Raw genomic sequence first — 15097 nt, 5'->3', positions numbered from 1 at the left:
CTCAAATTTGCCCAAGTGATCTCTCCTGCTTCAGGTATTTTATTGCCAACGCAGGATAGTTGTGGGATACTATCCCATGGCAGGGTGGGAAGGGGATGTTATAATTTCTCTTAGTAACCTGCAGTAGTATGAACACCATATATCCTTTTACCAATCCAGGGGTCAGTGAGTATGTAAAGGCATTTTTGTATAACAGGAACATGTTAAATAACTGTGGGTGAGATGTTTAAGAACCAAAATGCTAAGTACAATAAAACTTTAGCCATTAGGAGTATTCAAGAATTCTGTATAGCTAAGTTTCCCATCTAGTTGAAGGATAAGACTTGTGCATCATTTTGAAAGGACAGTTTTCTAAAATTTACATTTTCTTCTTTCTTTAAACAGAGGTTACTGAAGATAATTTCTTTCCCCTTTATTAACCCAGAGTTGTCATTTTCGTGAACCTCAGTTACTATATAATGCTGAGTATAGTAATGCCCTAAGGGCCTGCTGAGGTTTCTCAGGCAATTCCCCTACACCATTGTGCAGTTTGAATTGTTTTATCTGCTTGTTAAACCTTTTGTTTGTTTATTGTCCTGCGTTGCTTTTAGTATGTCTGTGTGCCTACCATTATTGACTCTCCCTTTTTTCTGATTTGTGGCTTCTGATTATTTGGATATAGAAACCAGAAAAAGTTTGTTGGAATTAACTATAAAGTAATAGTCTGAGACATTCTGGGGCAGTCCTTGGCCAATATACCTATGTAGTTTTGCAGTGACTTGGCACCTTTTCTCCTGGGTGAGTGTTCAAAGACTGTGTGTTTAGAAAAATGGATGTGGGCAACTGAATCTGTGTAAGAGAGGTGTTCCCATAACTAATTGTGGCAAAGCTAAAATCTTTAGTTTTGATTTCCATGTTTTTCAAAAAGAGATTTCACATTTATTGCTAATACCAGCAGGAACCGATAGGTGCACCCTACCTAATTATTTTTTACAGTCTGACTTTTAAATTGTGTATAGAGGAGAAATGCTCTTTTTTCATATTTTAATATGTATTTTAACTGCATTAGGAAAATCAGTTGTCTATTTGTTCTCTTTGCCTACTGTGAAAATGTATCTTCAGATAAGCTCTGTAAAGTGGAGATCAAATGACTTCAAAATCAAGAAGGATTAGTAAAAGTCTTCCCTTTTCAGAAAACTCACGGGTCAGTTTTTTAATAATTTTGTATACAATGACCAGAAATCCTACTGTGGGACTAAAATATGTTGGCAATGAGAGAAAGAGGAATTGTGAAATTGGTAATGTGGGAGGGACTAGAGCAAGAGAAGGATAATAATTGTTAGTATAAATAGGTCCAGAGAGTGGGACAAGACCAGATCAAAGGATTTGAGGGTAACCACTATACTTCATCAGGCTTTTTTTTTTTTTTTTAATCTTTATTTATTTATGATAGTCACACACACACAGAGAGAGAGGCAGAGACACAGGCCGAGGAAGAAGCAGGCTCCATGCACCAGGAGCCCGACGTGGGATTCGATCCCAGGTCTCCAGGATCGCGCCCTGGGCCGAAGGCAGGCGCTAAACCGCTGCGCCACCCAGGGATCCCCCCTCATCAGGCTTTTAATCATGGAAAAATTGTGAGGAATTAGGCTGAGTTGGATTGAGAAGCTCAAAGAAAGCCCATGGCTAGTGAAAACAATAGCTGTCAACTTTATTCAGATCTGGCTTATCTGTAGATAGCTTGCTTGAGGTCTTTTAGTATCTCACTCATTAGGAATTTGCATTCTAGACAAATAGCTTTTAGTACAAGACACTAGGGAGAGTTCTGCTTTCAGGATGGGAACATAAGCTACATGGACCTGCTACCCAGCAAAACAAGCAAAGCTGGGGAAAATTATTAAAAAGCAGTCATTTAAAATTTCCGGAAATTGTCCCATGGGCATAAAATCTAAAATTCAGTAAGAACAGCGAGAGTCTATCATTTAAGTAACAATCCACTTACTTACTTCCACCTGAGCTCAGCTTAAAAACTCTACTCAAGGGATCCCTGGGTGGCGCAGCGGTTTGGCGCCTGCCTTTGGCCCTGGGCGTGATCCTGGAGACCTGGGATCGAATCCCACATCGGGCTCCCGGTGCATGGAGCCTGCTTCTCCCTCTGCCTGTGTCTCTGACTCTCTTTCTCCTCTCTCTCAAGAATAAGTAAATAAATAATTAAAAAAAAAAAAAAAAAACTCAAAATAGGTGTGCCAAGAAGATGGGGCTGCTTCTACCCCTAAGCTCCCAGTCAAAGGTCACCACATCCCACTGGGAAGGGCAAACTGCCAGCATTTTTCATCCCCCTAACTCCCAAGTTGAAAAGGCTAAATTTCTGGTAAGCACAGTCGAGAGATTAGGTGCTCCCTTCCGTACAGCCCCACAGAGTTACCCCAGTCACAACAGGCTAGAATATTGGGGCCCCAGTCATTATCACCCCAGCTACTTATTAGAGCAAAGGTTCCTCACTGGGAGAAAGAAGCCAAGAAAACCAAAGGCTACTGTCCCACTCAGCACCAAGAATAAAGAACAAGTGACTAAGACTTTTCCCAGAGGAAAAAGGTAGTCTATAAGAAAAGAGAACTCTAAAGTATTTCACAAAGGAATGGACTTTAATTTGAAACACCGTGGAGAAGTTCAGACCTAAAGGCCTTTTAGGAAGTAATACCTCTTCTTAATTAAGGGCAATAAGCTAAACTGTAAGCCAGCTAGTTCAGCAGAAAGAACCAGGAAAAGAGCTAAAAGGATCCCTTCTAAGGTCAGAACAGGCTTCACAGACTTGACTCAAAGACTACCCACCCCTATCCACATTTCTTTGGATCAGACTGCTGAGCAATTTATGTCCAACAGAGAGAAAATAAAATGAAAAGTGAATGGCACCTCAGAGAAGCTGGAGGCACTTTTAAGCATATATGTAATGGGAATACCAGAATAGGAGAAAGCAGAAAAATATTTGAACAGCTGAAAACTTTTCAATTTTATTGAAAACCGTTAATCTGTGTATCCAAGAAACTCAGCTTATCCAATGGGATGAATTCAACCATACCTAGAGATCCACACCTAGACGCAAGTAAAAAGCTGAAAGCCAAAGGACAAGGAGAAAATCTTGAAAGTGCCAAGAGAAATACTACTCCTTACATACAAGGGAACCCCAGTAAGATTGATAGACTTCTCATTGGAAACAGCGCAGAGGGCATCAATCATCACAAGAAGAAGACACTGGAATGACCAATTCAGAATGCCGGGGTGGGTAAGGGGGAATGGCCAGGAAACTTTTATCCAGCAAAACTTTCAAAAATGAAAATAAAAACAGAATTTGCTGCTAGCAGATCTACTTCACAATAAATACTAAAGAAAGATCTTCAGGCTAAAAGCAAGTAAACCTATATTTGATGTAAATTCAAATCCATATGAAAAAGAGTATATACCTAATTATAAATACATGTTCTTTTTGCAAGTGACTTAAAAAGCAGTCATACGAGATGATATGTAATCGTATTGCTAGGCTTATAACATATGGAAATATATCTGACAATAAGAGCACAGAGGAGGTGGGTAGGATCAAAGTTGTACTGGAGTAAGGAAGTGATACCAGATGGTAACCCAGATCTGCAGGAACAAATGAAGAAAACCAGAAATGGTAAATAAGATGATAAATATAACAAACTATGAATGTGTCCTTGCTCTCCTTTTCTCAGCTTTAATAGCCATGTAATAAAATACCAAAATAATTTATTGTTGGGTTTGTAACATGTAGACATAACAGGAAAGGAAAGGAAAGGAAAGGAAAGGAAAGGAAAGGAAAGGAAAGGAAAGAGCTACATAGGAATAAGGCTTCTATATCTCACTGGAATTAGGTGAGTATAAATCTGAAGTAGATTCTGATAAGATGTATATGGTAAGACCTAGAGCAACCATTAAGAAAATAACCCTCCAAAAATAGTGAAAAATATTATTAAAGGAAAAAAACTATTAAATTAGAAATATTCACTGAAATAGTAAAGGAGGATTAGATTAACAAAAAAGACACGAGGCATACAGAAAAGTAAAAGTTAAATGGCAGATATAATCTAACCATATCTATAGTAACATTAATGTGAATGGATTAAACTTAAAAAGCAGAGGTTGTCCAACCAAATTTTTTTTTTAAAAAGCACAAGATCCAACTTATGGTACATAAGTTGTGTCTTGTGGTACAGACTTTAGAGTTAAAAATAAAATGTGGGGGCAGCCTGGGTGGCTCAGCGATTTAGCGCCACCTTCAGCCCAGGGCGTGATCCTGGAGACACCGGATCGAGTCCCACGTCAGGCTCCCTGCATGGAGCCTGCTTCTCCCTCTGCCTATGTCTGTGCCTCTCTCTCTCTCCGTGTCTCATGAATAAATAAAATATTTAAAAAAAATAAAAATAAAATTAGGATGAAAATAAAAGGAGGGAAAAAATACATCATTTAAACAATAGCGATAAGAGACTGGCTGATCCCTGAGGGGTCCTTGAAATAGGACTTGTCCTAAATGTAGGTTAGCAGAATGAATGGCAGATAGTCACAGAGTTTGAGTCAGTGAGATTATGGATCATGGTTTCTGAATGTTTATGATCCCCAGATGATTTTCAGAGTCAATAGTACTTCAGTGAGATCATCCATGGCTATAATTTTAAGGATATCCAAGTCTAACCTTGAGACTTGAAGCCTAAAGAAAGAAGTCAGAAGACCTGATTTTTGACTTAGGCAAAGCATCATGCACTCCCAAGGATATTACCATGACTGATTCTGGGCCCTGTCTTTTCTGGAAAAGGTCCAACCTGCCAGATGAAGATAGGGGAAGAGGCGCTGACCAAATCCTTCTTCCCTCAGCTTTAATTCTGGAGTTGTAGGTCATGGAAATAGATGACCGCTGTGGCTAGTGAAATTGGTAATCTGAAAATGAGTACTTGCAGTGTTCATTCCTAGCTTATTTCATTTTTATTAAAGATTTCATTCATACCTGTGAAAAGCTCTGCCATGAAGGAGACTGTGGACCATGCTCTCGTACATCGGTTATTTCCTGCAGATGCTCTTTCAGAACAAAGGTAAATCCTAAATAATGTTAGAATTGTTACCACCCATACCTTTTAAATTCATGATTATGGGGGGAGGAATCAAAATAACTTGTTCTATTCCTATCATACGATGTATGATTCATTCAGTCCAGCCATGTATACTGACAGCAACCATGGCCCAGTTGTAGGGGAGAACTAGCACTCCAGGCTCAGAGACAGTAATGGGGCAAAGGCAAGTATACAGATAGCTCTGCCAAATACAAGTGTGATAATGCTAGATGCTAGTACAGAACAAAAGCACTGTTGCAAGGAGTTAGCTAAGAAGTTGGAAAGAATGCAGTCCACAAGATCACCCTCGTTTCTGACACCTGCAAGAGTTTAGACAGCTGCTGAATTAGAATAGTTCATAAGACCATCCTAACTTCTGATATTAACTGCAAGTCCAGTATCCCCAAGACCACTTTCAGGGTTTGATAGTTGACTAAAAGGACTCAACTCATTAAAAGCTGTTATGATTGTGGTTACAGTTTATTATGGGAGAAAGATACAGATTAGTATCACCCAAAGGAAGAAACATGCAGGACAGGGTCCAAGAAAGCACCAAATATGAAGCTTTCTAGTTGTCCTCACCCTATGGAGTTGGAACAGTGTCACTTTCTCAATATTGTTTGTGATGATATGCATGGAGTATTGCCAACCACAGAAGGTCACCTGAGCCTGGGTGTTCAGTTTTTACTGAGGCTGCATTGTGTACATGTGGTTGACTGCCCATGTGGCTAATCTCAATCTCCAGTGTCACCAGAGGTCTACCGTTACTGTGTGACCCAGAGCCCCCACCCTGAAGTTCATTACTGGTCTTCGTGGTGTAGACAGTCCTCATGTTAAGACTTTTCAATATGGCCAGCCTATACCCTAAATTAGGTTAGGTTATGTGATGACACAAGGCCTCATACAAATAGTGACACTCCTATCAGGCATGATATTCCAGGGGCTTAGAGATTACCTACCAGAAACCAGTGGCCAAGGCCTGACTGCCCTTTCAGAAAGATTAAATCTTCACTATAGAACTGTTTTGTCAATTTCTGTTTTCTGCCTGGGGCAGTTTTGATGGGACTTTTTGTTAAAAGGACGCCTTACCATTTTTATCATTCCTGTGCTTGTAACCAGAGGCAAGAGCCTTGTTATGGAAGTTGTTGAGTAGGGGATCCCTGTGGCCCAGCGGTTTAGCGCCTGCCTTTGGCCCAGGGCGCGATCCTGGAGTCCCGGGATCCAGTCCCGTCAGGCTCCTGGCATGGAGCCTGCTTCTCCCTCCTCCTATGTCTCTGCCTCTCTCTCTCTCTATGTCTATCATAAATAAATAAATCTTAAAAAAAAAAAAAAAAAAAAAAAGGAAGTCTGGGTAATCCCACTTGGAGAGCATACCAAGTATTGATCTGTCCTCTCTGACCCACTTTCAGTGCATATTCACTGCTACCAAGCCCAGGGTCTGGTAGCTGCTGACTTGCAAATGATTCTGAGGATATAGTCCATAAATTGGGAGCTAGTTTATTAGGTAAGCTTTAGAATAAAAATGTAAAAATAATACAGTTTATGTATGGCAAAAGTCCGTATAGGTAGCTTTTCTTCTGAAAGAAACAGCAGAAGACCTTGGACCTTGGGCAATAGAGGTATTTTGAATGTCAGATACAGGACCTTGAAGACCGTGAAGTACTGTGATTTAGTAATCACAATTTTAGTAATGCCCGGAGGTGCTCTTTGTGACCAAGAAACACAGGCAGGATTGGGATGACTGAGCTAAAAATGGCTACAGTCCGTTTGCTTTTTTCTCCCCAGCAATCCCATTCTCTCTGCTTTCACTTTTCATTTACTGTCCTTCCTCACTCATTCTAATAGTGGACCCTATGGCAGTGAGTGTGCTCTTGAAACTGTTGATCATTACCTCATTGTTTAGTTAAATTTTTCATGAAATAAATGTCTTTTGTAATGGAATGGACTTTTCCATTGAAAGTAAGTTTTCTTTTCCCCTTTTTTTAATTAAGATTTTATTTATTTGAGAGCAAGAGAGAGCATGAGTATATAGGAGGGGCAGAAGGAAGAGAGTGAAGTAGGATCCCCACTGAGCAGGGAACCCAACTCAGGACTGTCTCCCAGGACACCAGGATCATGACCTGAGCTAAAGGCAGACGCCTAACTGACTGAGCTATGCAGGTGCCCCTGGAAATGAGTTTTCTAGATAAATAATATTTATTTCTTAAAGCTTCAAAAGGTGATTTTCTTTTAATTACTTTAATAGGAGTCTTTGAAAATTATATGTTGTATCTTACTACCTCCTAAAGAGTACTGTATTTACATTTTTGTTGGTAATTCTTACTGATTGTAGTGATCTATGGGGCTCTGTCTTTCCTGGCAGTTGTAGATACCACTCTGGCATGTCATTTCTACTCTGTAATCTAGCATTTGCATTAACTGGAACATTCATTCAAGCAATTTCATGAATCACCTTTGCTTTATATCTCTAGAGAACATATGGGGAACTTTTTGTTATTCGGCCCAGCCAACTAATTTACATAAAACATCTTTTTAGCCAAGAATCTTTCTTTTTTTTTTTTTTTTTTTTTAAGATTTTATTTATTTATTCATGATAGTCACAGAGAGAGAGAGAGAGAGAGGCAGAGACACAGGCAGAGGGAGAAGCAGGCTCCATGCAGGGAGCCTGACGCGGGATTCGATCCTGGGTCTCCAGGATCCGCCCTGGGCCAAAGGCAGGCGCTAAACCGCTGCGCCACCCAGGGATCCCAAGAATCTTTAATTTCTTAGACCTTTTTCTTCTGTTGTCGCCTCTAGTAGCTGCCTCTTTTTTCAGGGTCATTTTTACTAAGAATATTTTTCTCATTTTGCTAGTTTCTGAGTACATAGAAACCTGTGAATGACATCAAAGACATTCATATGTAGATGTTGGGCAGCCAGGCTCACTCTCCCCGAAGTGACTGACTTGCTCTCCGCACACAGCTGCCTCTCCACACGTGTTATTCAAGATCATGCTTCAGCAAGTTACATGTGATAGATCTGTGGGGTCATTCATACATGATTACTACAGTAATAAAACTCTGAATGCCAGAGGACTACTATATTCTACCTTGCTGCATTTCAGCAATGCCAAGGCTGCTCTTTTTTGTGGTTTTTGGGTTTTTTTGTTTTGTTTTGTTTTTTAGGGCTGCTCTTAAGTGTCTTGAGCTGTTTGCCTCTGGTACCAGATTGTTACATATTTTCAGATTTTCTTCTCTTTATGGCTTTTTCTGTCTACTCTTGCCAGGCAATTATTTTTCTTTGCTTTGTATTTTTCTTTAGCAGCCTCTCTTTCCATTCAGATTTTGTTGTTTTTTTTTTTAATATATATTTTTTAATTTTTCTTTGTTTATGATAGTCACAGAGAGAGAGAGGGAGAGAGGCAGAGACACAGGCAGAGGGAGAAGCAGGCTCCATGCACCGGGAACCCGACGTGGGATTCGATCCCGGGTCTCCAGGATCGCGCCCTGGGCCAAAGGCAGGCACCAAACCACTGCGCCACCCAGGGATCCCCCATTCAGATTTTGTAATCCCAAATCTACTTTTAATTAGGAGGCCAGACCACAAAGATTGTTACAATTATATTTGCATGAAATGTCAGTAAACCTGGGGCCCTGTTGTGAGTAAAGTCTCTATTAATAGAATAGAGACTGAGCTAACCTAGTTCCAGACGAGTAAAGTTGGTAAATAAGTGACTACCAGAGAAGTACAGGATATTTAGGATATACATGTTATATTTAGCATTATACTGTAGTTGTGTTGTTTTGTTTATTCCTAAAGGACTTATTGTTGTTTTTTTCCTTTTTCCGTAGGAGCTTCCATGTACCAGTCTCAAAAGTGAAGGTATGACCGGGAAGGGGCAAGAGAGAACATTGTAGGGTAAAAGTAATTGTTCTGTATCTTGATAGGGGTTTGGATTATATATTTGTCATAATTCAGTAAAGGTAAACTTAAAGATTTGTGGATTTCATTGTATGTAACTTTTACCTTGAAAAGTAAATATTGCAAATTGAATTCTAGTTCATGAAATGCTGAAAAGTTAGGGTCTAAGTGTATCATATATATAGCTTACTTTGAGATGCATCAAGTATTAAAATAAATTGATAGGTAAATAGAAAAGGTAGGTACATGAAAAAGTAATGGGAGAATCTCAGTAATTGGCATATGGTTATTCACTGTAAAGTTGTTTCAATTTCTTTATATGTTTGAAATTTTTCATAATAAAATGGTGGTAGTGGGTGTGAAGGTGAATAATACCTAATGCAGCAAACTTTTTACACACTGACTCTGATGCTTGATCCCCGTAAGGCTTGATATGACTGTTGCATACCTGGAACAGGTACTCAGCCAGCTAGCTGCCTTCTTAACCTTAAGGACTATAATGATGTTTCTTCCTTTGTCCTTGATTCTGACATTCCATGCTATTATGATTCTGTCCTTTGCTAACCATCTCATAGTCTTTTGTTTAAGCCACCTTAAAACCTTTTTGGAGGGCAGCCCTGGTGGCTCAGCAGTTTAGCGCCGCCTTTAGCCCAGGATGGGATCCTGGAGACCCGGGATTGAGTCCTATGTTGGGCTCCTTGCATGGGGCCTGCTTCTCCCTCTGTCTGTGTCTCTGCCTCTCTCTCTGTGTCTCTCATGCATAAATAAATAAAATCTTAAAAAAAAAAAAAAATATTTGATTTTTTTTTTTAAAGATTTTATTTTATTTATTCATAGAGACAGAGTGAGGCAGAGACACAGGCAGAGGGAGAAGCAGGCACCACACAGAGAGCCCGACGCAGGACTCGATCCCGGGTCCCCAGGATCACACCCCGGGCTGCAGGCAGCGCTAAACCACTGCGTCACCGGGGCCGTCCAACAGAACATACTTTAAAAAAAAAAACCTTTTTTGGAAAAGCAATAGAAGTTAAATGTGTGGGATCCCTGGGTGGCACAGCGGTTTGGCGCCTGCCTTTGGCCCAGGGCGCAATCCTGGAGACCCAGATCGAATCCCACGTCAGGCTCCCGGTGCATGGAGCCTGCTTCTCCCTCTGCCTGTCTCTCTCTCTCTCTCTCTCTCTCTCTCTCTAACTATCGTAAATAAAATAAAATAAAATAAAAAAGACTTAAAAAAAAAAAAAAGAAGTTAAATGTGTTCAAAATAAAAGCTCTTATTCTGGCCAAGAACAAAGCTATATTGGGTTAGGTTGCTTTTGTTTGTGGGTATCAAAAAACCCAAGGAAAAGTAACTTCAACACAAAAGTTAGACAGTAACAACAGTTTACTGTCTCACATAATAGAAGGTACAGAGGCAGAACAAGTCCAGGGTTGGATAATTCCAACCTCACTGATTCTAGGACTCCCATGTCAGCTTCTCTGATTTTCCTGGTTTTCCCCTCATGGGTATAAGTTAGCTACAGCAGGTCCACACACATCAGCATCTTACTCAACAGCCTCTAAAGAAAAGAGATTCTGAAGCTTCCTTTCATTCTTTTTTTTTTTTTTTTTTTTCAGAGAGAGAGCAGGGTGGGGACGGGGCAAAGGAAAAGAGAATCTTAAGCCAACTCCCCGCTGAGCACAGAGCCCTTCTTGGGGTTTGATCTCACAACCCTGAGATCATGACCTGAGCCAAAATCAAGAGTCAGATGCTTAACCGACTGAGCCACCCAGACACCCCAAGCTTCCCTTCCTTAAGAGCAAGGAAAACAGTCCTGACAGGCTATCAATACACTTTGTTTTTTGTTTTGTTTTGTTTTGTTTTAAGATTTTATTTATTTAATCATGAGAGACACACAGAGAGAGAGGGAGACAGGCACAGGCAGAGGGAGAAGCAGGCTCCATGCAGGGAGCCTGACATGGGACTCGATCCCGGGTCTCCAGGATCTGGCCCTGGGCTGAAGGCAGCACCAAACCGCTGAGCCACCGGGCTGCCCTATCAATACACTTTGTATCACATGCTCCTGCCTAAACTCAACATTAACAAGGGTAATGGAATTAACAGGCTAGACTATTCTACATTCACCCCTCAAACTGAGGAGCACATGGGTACTCGGTTTCTGAACAAAAATAAGGCTCTTTTGGCCTTAAGAAGGTGGGGAGCTGTTTTGGGGTTTTTTTTGTTTTTTTTTTTTGTTTGTTTTTTTTTGGGGGGGAGCTGTTTTTGGAAGGTAACAAAAACAATCTGCCTTAAACCTACAGTCAAAATTTTGATTATTAAAAGCATAATTTGAAAAAATTATATTAATACACTTTTAAAGTAAAAAAACAGCAACTAAAAACAATAGGAGATAAAAAGTGAAACTATAGGGCAGCCCTGGTGGCTCAGCAGTTTAGCGCCGCCTTCAGTCCAGGGTGGGATCCTGAAGACCAGGGATCGAATCTCATGTCGGGCACCCTGCATGGTGCCTGCTTCTCCCTCTGCCTGTGTCTCTACCTCTCTCTCTCTCTCTGTGCGTGTCTTTCATGAATAAATAAAATCTTTAAAAAAAAAAAAAAGTGAAACTATACCCTAACCTATTTTTCTCTTCCTAGTTCCACTTCCCTGATGAAACTGTTAGTTTGTTGGATATGGGTCTAGATCTTTTTCTGTATTCATATATGTATACACATGCCCATTAGTTTTGTTTTTTCTTCCAAACTTAGGTTTATACTAAATATGCTATCAGCAACTTGGGGTTCTCCCCCACCCCAGTAATATAACCAAAGACATTTTTATTTTTCCATGTCAGTGTATCTAGCTCTCCCTCCATATGTGGGTATACCATTGCCCTCTGGGTAAACATTCAGGTGTCTCCAGTTTTCCCCCACTATGAGTAATGCAGTAGCCATTTTGACTCACATTTTAAAACTCTATGATGGAAAATTTCATCCATTTGTGAGAGTAGAAAGATTAGTATAATAAACCCCTAAGCTCCTGTCACCTATCATCCATTATCAACATTTTGCCTGTCTTGTTGCATGTATCCTTCCCTTCTCTTATTTATTTTCACTAAAGTACTTTGAAAACAAGTCTCAAACATTATTTCACCCAAAAACACTTTAACACCTACCCCATTTTTAAATTTTTTTTATTTTTATTTTTTTCAATTTTTTAAATTGAGATAAAATTCATGTAATATAGAGCAGGCCATTTTAAAGTATGCAATTTGGTGGCATGTAGTAAATTCACAGTGTGGTGCATCCATCACCTCTGTCTAGATCTAAAACATTTTCGTCACCCCAAGGAAAAACCCTGTATTCATTAAGTTTTCATTCTGGGGATCCCTTGGTGGCTCAGCAGTTCAGCGCCTACCTTTGGCCCAGGGCGTGATCCTGGAGTCCTGTGTCGGGCTCCCGTCATGGAGCCTGCTTCTCCCTCTGCCTGTGTCTCTGCCTCTCCCTCTCTCTCTATCATGAATAAATAAATAAAATCTTAAAAAAAAAAAGTTTTCATTCTCCACTCACTCACTCCTCCCTCAAATCCTTGGGAGCCACTAATCTGCTTTCTGTCCCCATAGATTCACCTATGCTGAGTATTTCATGTAAATAGAGTCATATAGTATGTAACCTTTTATGCCTGGCTTCGTGCACTTACCATGTTTTCAAGATTTGTCCATGTTGTAGCACATATCAATAGTTCGTTCCTCTTTATGACTGAATAATATTTTATTGTATGGGTATATATTGCAACTTATTTATCCATTCGTCTGTTGACAGAAATTTGGGTTGTTTCAGTCTTTTGGCTATTATGATTAGTGCCACTGTGAACATTCATACACAAGTTTTTGTTAAAATACGTCTTTACAAATTTTTTTTGATATATACCTACAAGTGGAATTGCTGGATCTTATGGGTATTCTGTGTGTAAGTTTTTTTTTTTTCCTGTGTGTACGTTTTTGAAGAACTGCCACTGCAGTTTTCTGTAGCTGCTACATCATTTTATATTCCCATCAACAATGTATGAGAATTCCAGTTTTTCCACATTCTTCCCAACACTTATTTTTTGTTTGGTTTAGTTTAGGGGTTTATTTTATTTTATTTATTTTTTAATTACAATATCCTGGCATACCTGAGTGGCTCATCAGTTGAGCGTCTGCCTTTAGCTCAGGGTGTAATCCCGGCGTTCCAGGATTGAGTCCCACATCAGGCTCCCTGCATGGAGCCTGCTTCTCCCTCTGCCTATGTCTCTGCCTCTCTCTCTCTGTGTGTCTCATGAATAAGTAACTAGGATCTCTTTAAAAATAAATAAATTAGAACTATCTTAAGTAGGTATGAAGTGATATGTCATGGTTTTGATTTGCATTTCCTTAGTGACATTGAGCATTTTTTTATGTACTTTGCTATTTGTAAGCTTCTTTGGAAAAGAATCTATTTAAGTCCTTTGCTGATCTTTTATTTTTTTTAAAATTTTTTTAAATTTATTTATGATAGTCACACACACAGAGAGAGAGAGGCAGAGACACAGGCAGAGGGAGAAGCAGGCTCCATGCACTCGGAGCCTGACGTGGGATTCGATCCAGGGTCTCCCGGATCGCGCCCCGGGCCAAAGGCAGGCGCCAAACCGCTGCGCCACCCAGGGATCCCCTTTGCTGATCTTTTAATTGGATTGTTTGAAGAGTTCTTTATGTATTTTGGATCCTAGACCCTTATAGATAGATGATTTGCAAATATTTTCTCCCATTGTGTAGGCTTTTTTTCACTTTCTTAATGGTGTCCTTGGTGCGCAAAATCTTTTAATATTGATCAAGCCCAATTTTTGTTCTTCCTTTTGTTGATTCTGCTTTTGGTGTCCTAGTCACCTTTTTTTGAGAGTATATATGTAGGAATGATTCCTTAAAATAGACTTACCACTGAAATTTATATATATATATATATATATATATATATATATATATATACACCAAAGTTTATACTCATCCACTCAATGTGCTTGTTCTCTCCACCTCCACCCATTCCATATGTTTGTTTGTTTTTTAAGATTCTGTTTATTTATTTATGAGAAACACAGAGAGGCAGAGACACAGGCAGAGGGAGAAGCAGGCTCCATGCAGGGAGCCTGATGTGGGACTTGATCCCGGGTCTCAAGGATCATGCCCTGGTCCAAAGGCGGCGCTAAACCGCTGAGCCACTGGGGCTACTCCCCATTCCATATGTTAATCTTCCTTTTTTTTTCTTTTTTTTCTTTTTTTTTTTTTTTTGACGACCTAAGAAGTGAAAAGTATCTTATTTTTATATGTATTTTCACCATAACTAACTTATTTATGTTATTACATTTGTATTTCTTCAGCTTAAGTAGTCACTCAAATATTTGTTGAATAAATGTTCATATCCTTGCCCTTTTTTTCTTTTTAATTGGCTACAGCAGATGCTACATTTATGTGCGATAAGCGGTGTAACAAGAAACGGTTGTGTGGACGGCATAAATGTAATGAGATATGCTGTGTGGTAAGTGGTCCTATCATTAGGTACAATCAGATTACATTCATCCAGAGGCCTCAGCCATCTGGAATGCAGCCCAGATTTAGAAATCACTGGGAGGGGCCCCTGAGCAATGGTGAGAGAACTACCCAGAGAGACAGACCTTTATAGGCCTTAGCCAGGTCAGCCTGTGGCAATATGGGGGGAGAGAAAAAAGAAAGACAGAAGGCCTCAGGCCCCAGCGCCCAAGATCACCAGATGAACCTAAAGTGCTCTGTAGGAGATTATGTACTGTCTTAACACACAGACTGGGCTGGTCTTAGCAACTCAAGCTTTGGGTTTCACATGCAATGTGAATCAGGTCAGTAGGCAAAATAAGAGGACATTTTTGAAAAGGGCAAGTTTCAGTTATCTGAAACATTAACTTATATGGAACTAAATAAAGGAAGCACTACCTGGCATTAGCATGTTACTGTGTTTGTGTGTGTTTTATGTATAAACAAGATAACACAGTGGCAATAGCAAAGTAGTGCATGTATACACACGCTTATATATGTATATATACATAACTGTTATTTTTAAAGTTTACATATTGACAAAGA

The 15097-nt window shown here is 39.8% G+C and overlaps 1 protein-coding gene across 10 annotated transcripts in view; it reads left to right on the top strand.

The window, feature by feature from the left end:
• Positions 1-15097, top strand: part of NFX1 (nuclear transcription factor, X-box binding 1) — a 77254-nt gene that overhangs the window by 37533 nt on the left and 24624 nt on the right. For 7 of the 10 annotated variants that reach the window (XR_011995502.1, XR_011995503.1, XR_011995504.1 and 4 more), the window contains exons 10-12: positions 4984-5081; positions 8930-8960; positions 14443-14522. Coding sequence is in view for 3 of the 10 variants with exons in the window: in XM_026008971.2 (XP_025864756.1) it covers positions 4984-5081; positions 8930-8960; positions 14443-14522 (209 nt within the window). In the remaining 7 variants the exon portion in view is untranslated. Of the gene's footprint in view, positions 1-4983; positions 5082-8929; positions 8961-14439; positions 14523-15097 lie in introns of all 10 variants that reach the window. The other 3 variants (XR_011995501.1, XM_072728097.1, XM_026008970.2) reach the window with 1 other exon arrangement.

The sequence above is a fragment of the Vulpes vulpes genome, chromosome 12 (assembly GCF_048418805.1).
Source record: "Vulpes vulpes isolate BD-2025 chromosome 12, VulVul3, whole genome shotgun sequence".
Lineage (NCBI taxonomy): Eukaryota > Metazoa > Chordata > Mammalia > Carnivora > Canidae > Vulpes > Vulpes vulpes.
The sequence above is the reverse complement of the archived record's forward strand: the minus strand, read 5'-3'. Positions and strand labels throughout refer to the sequence as shown.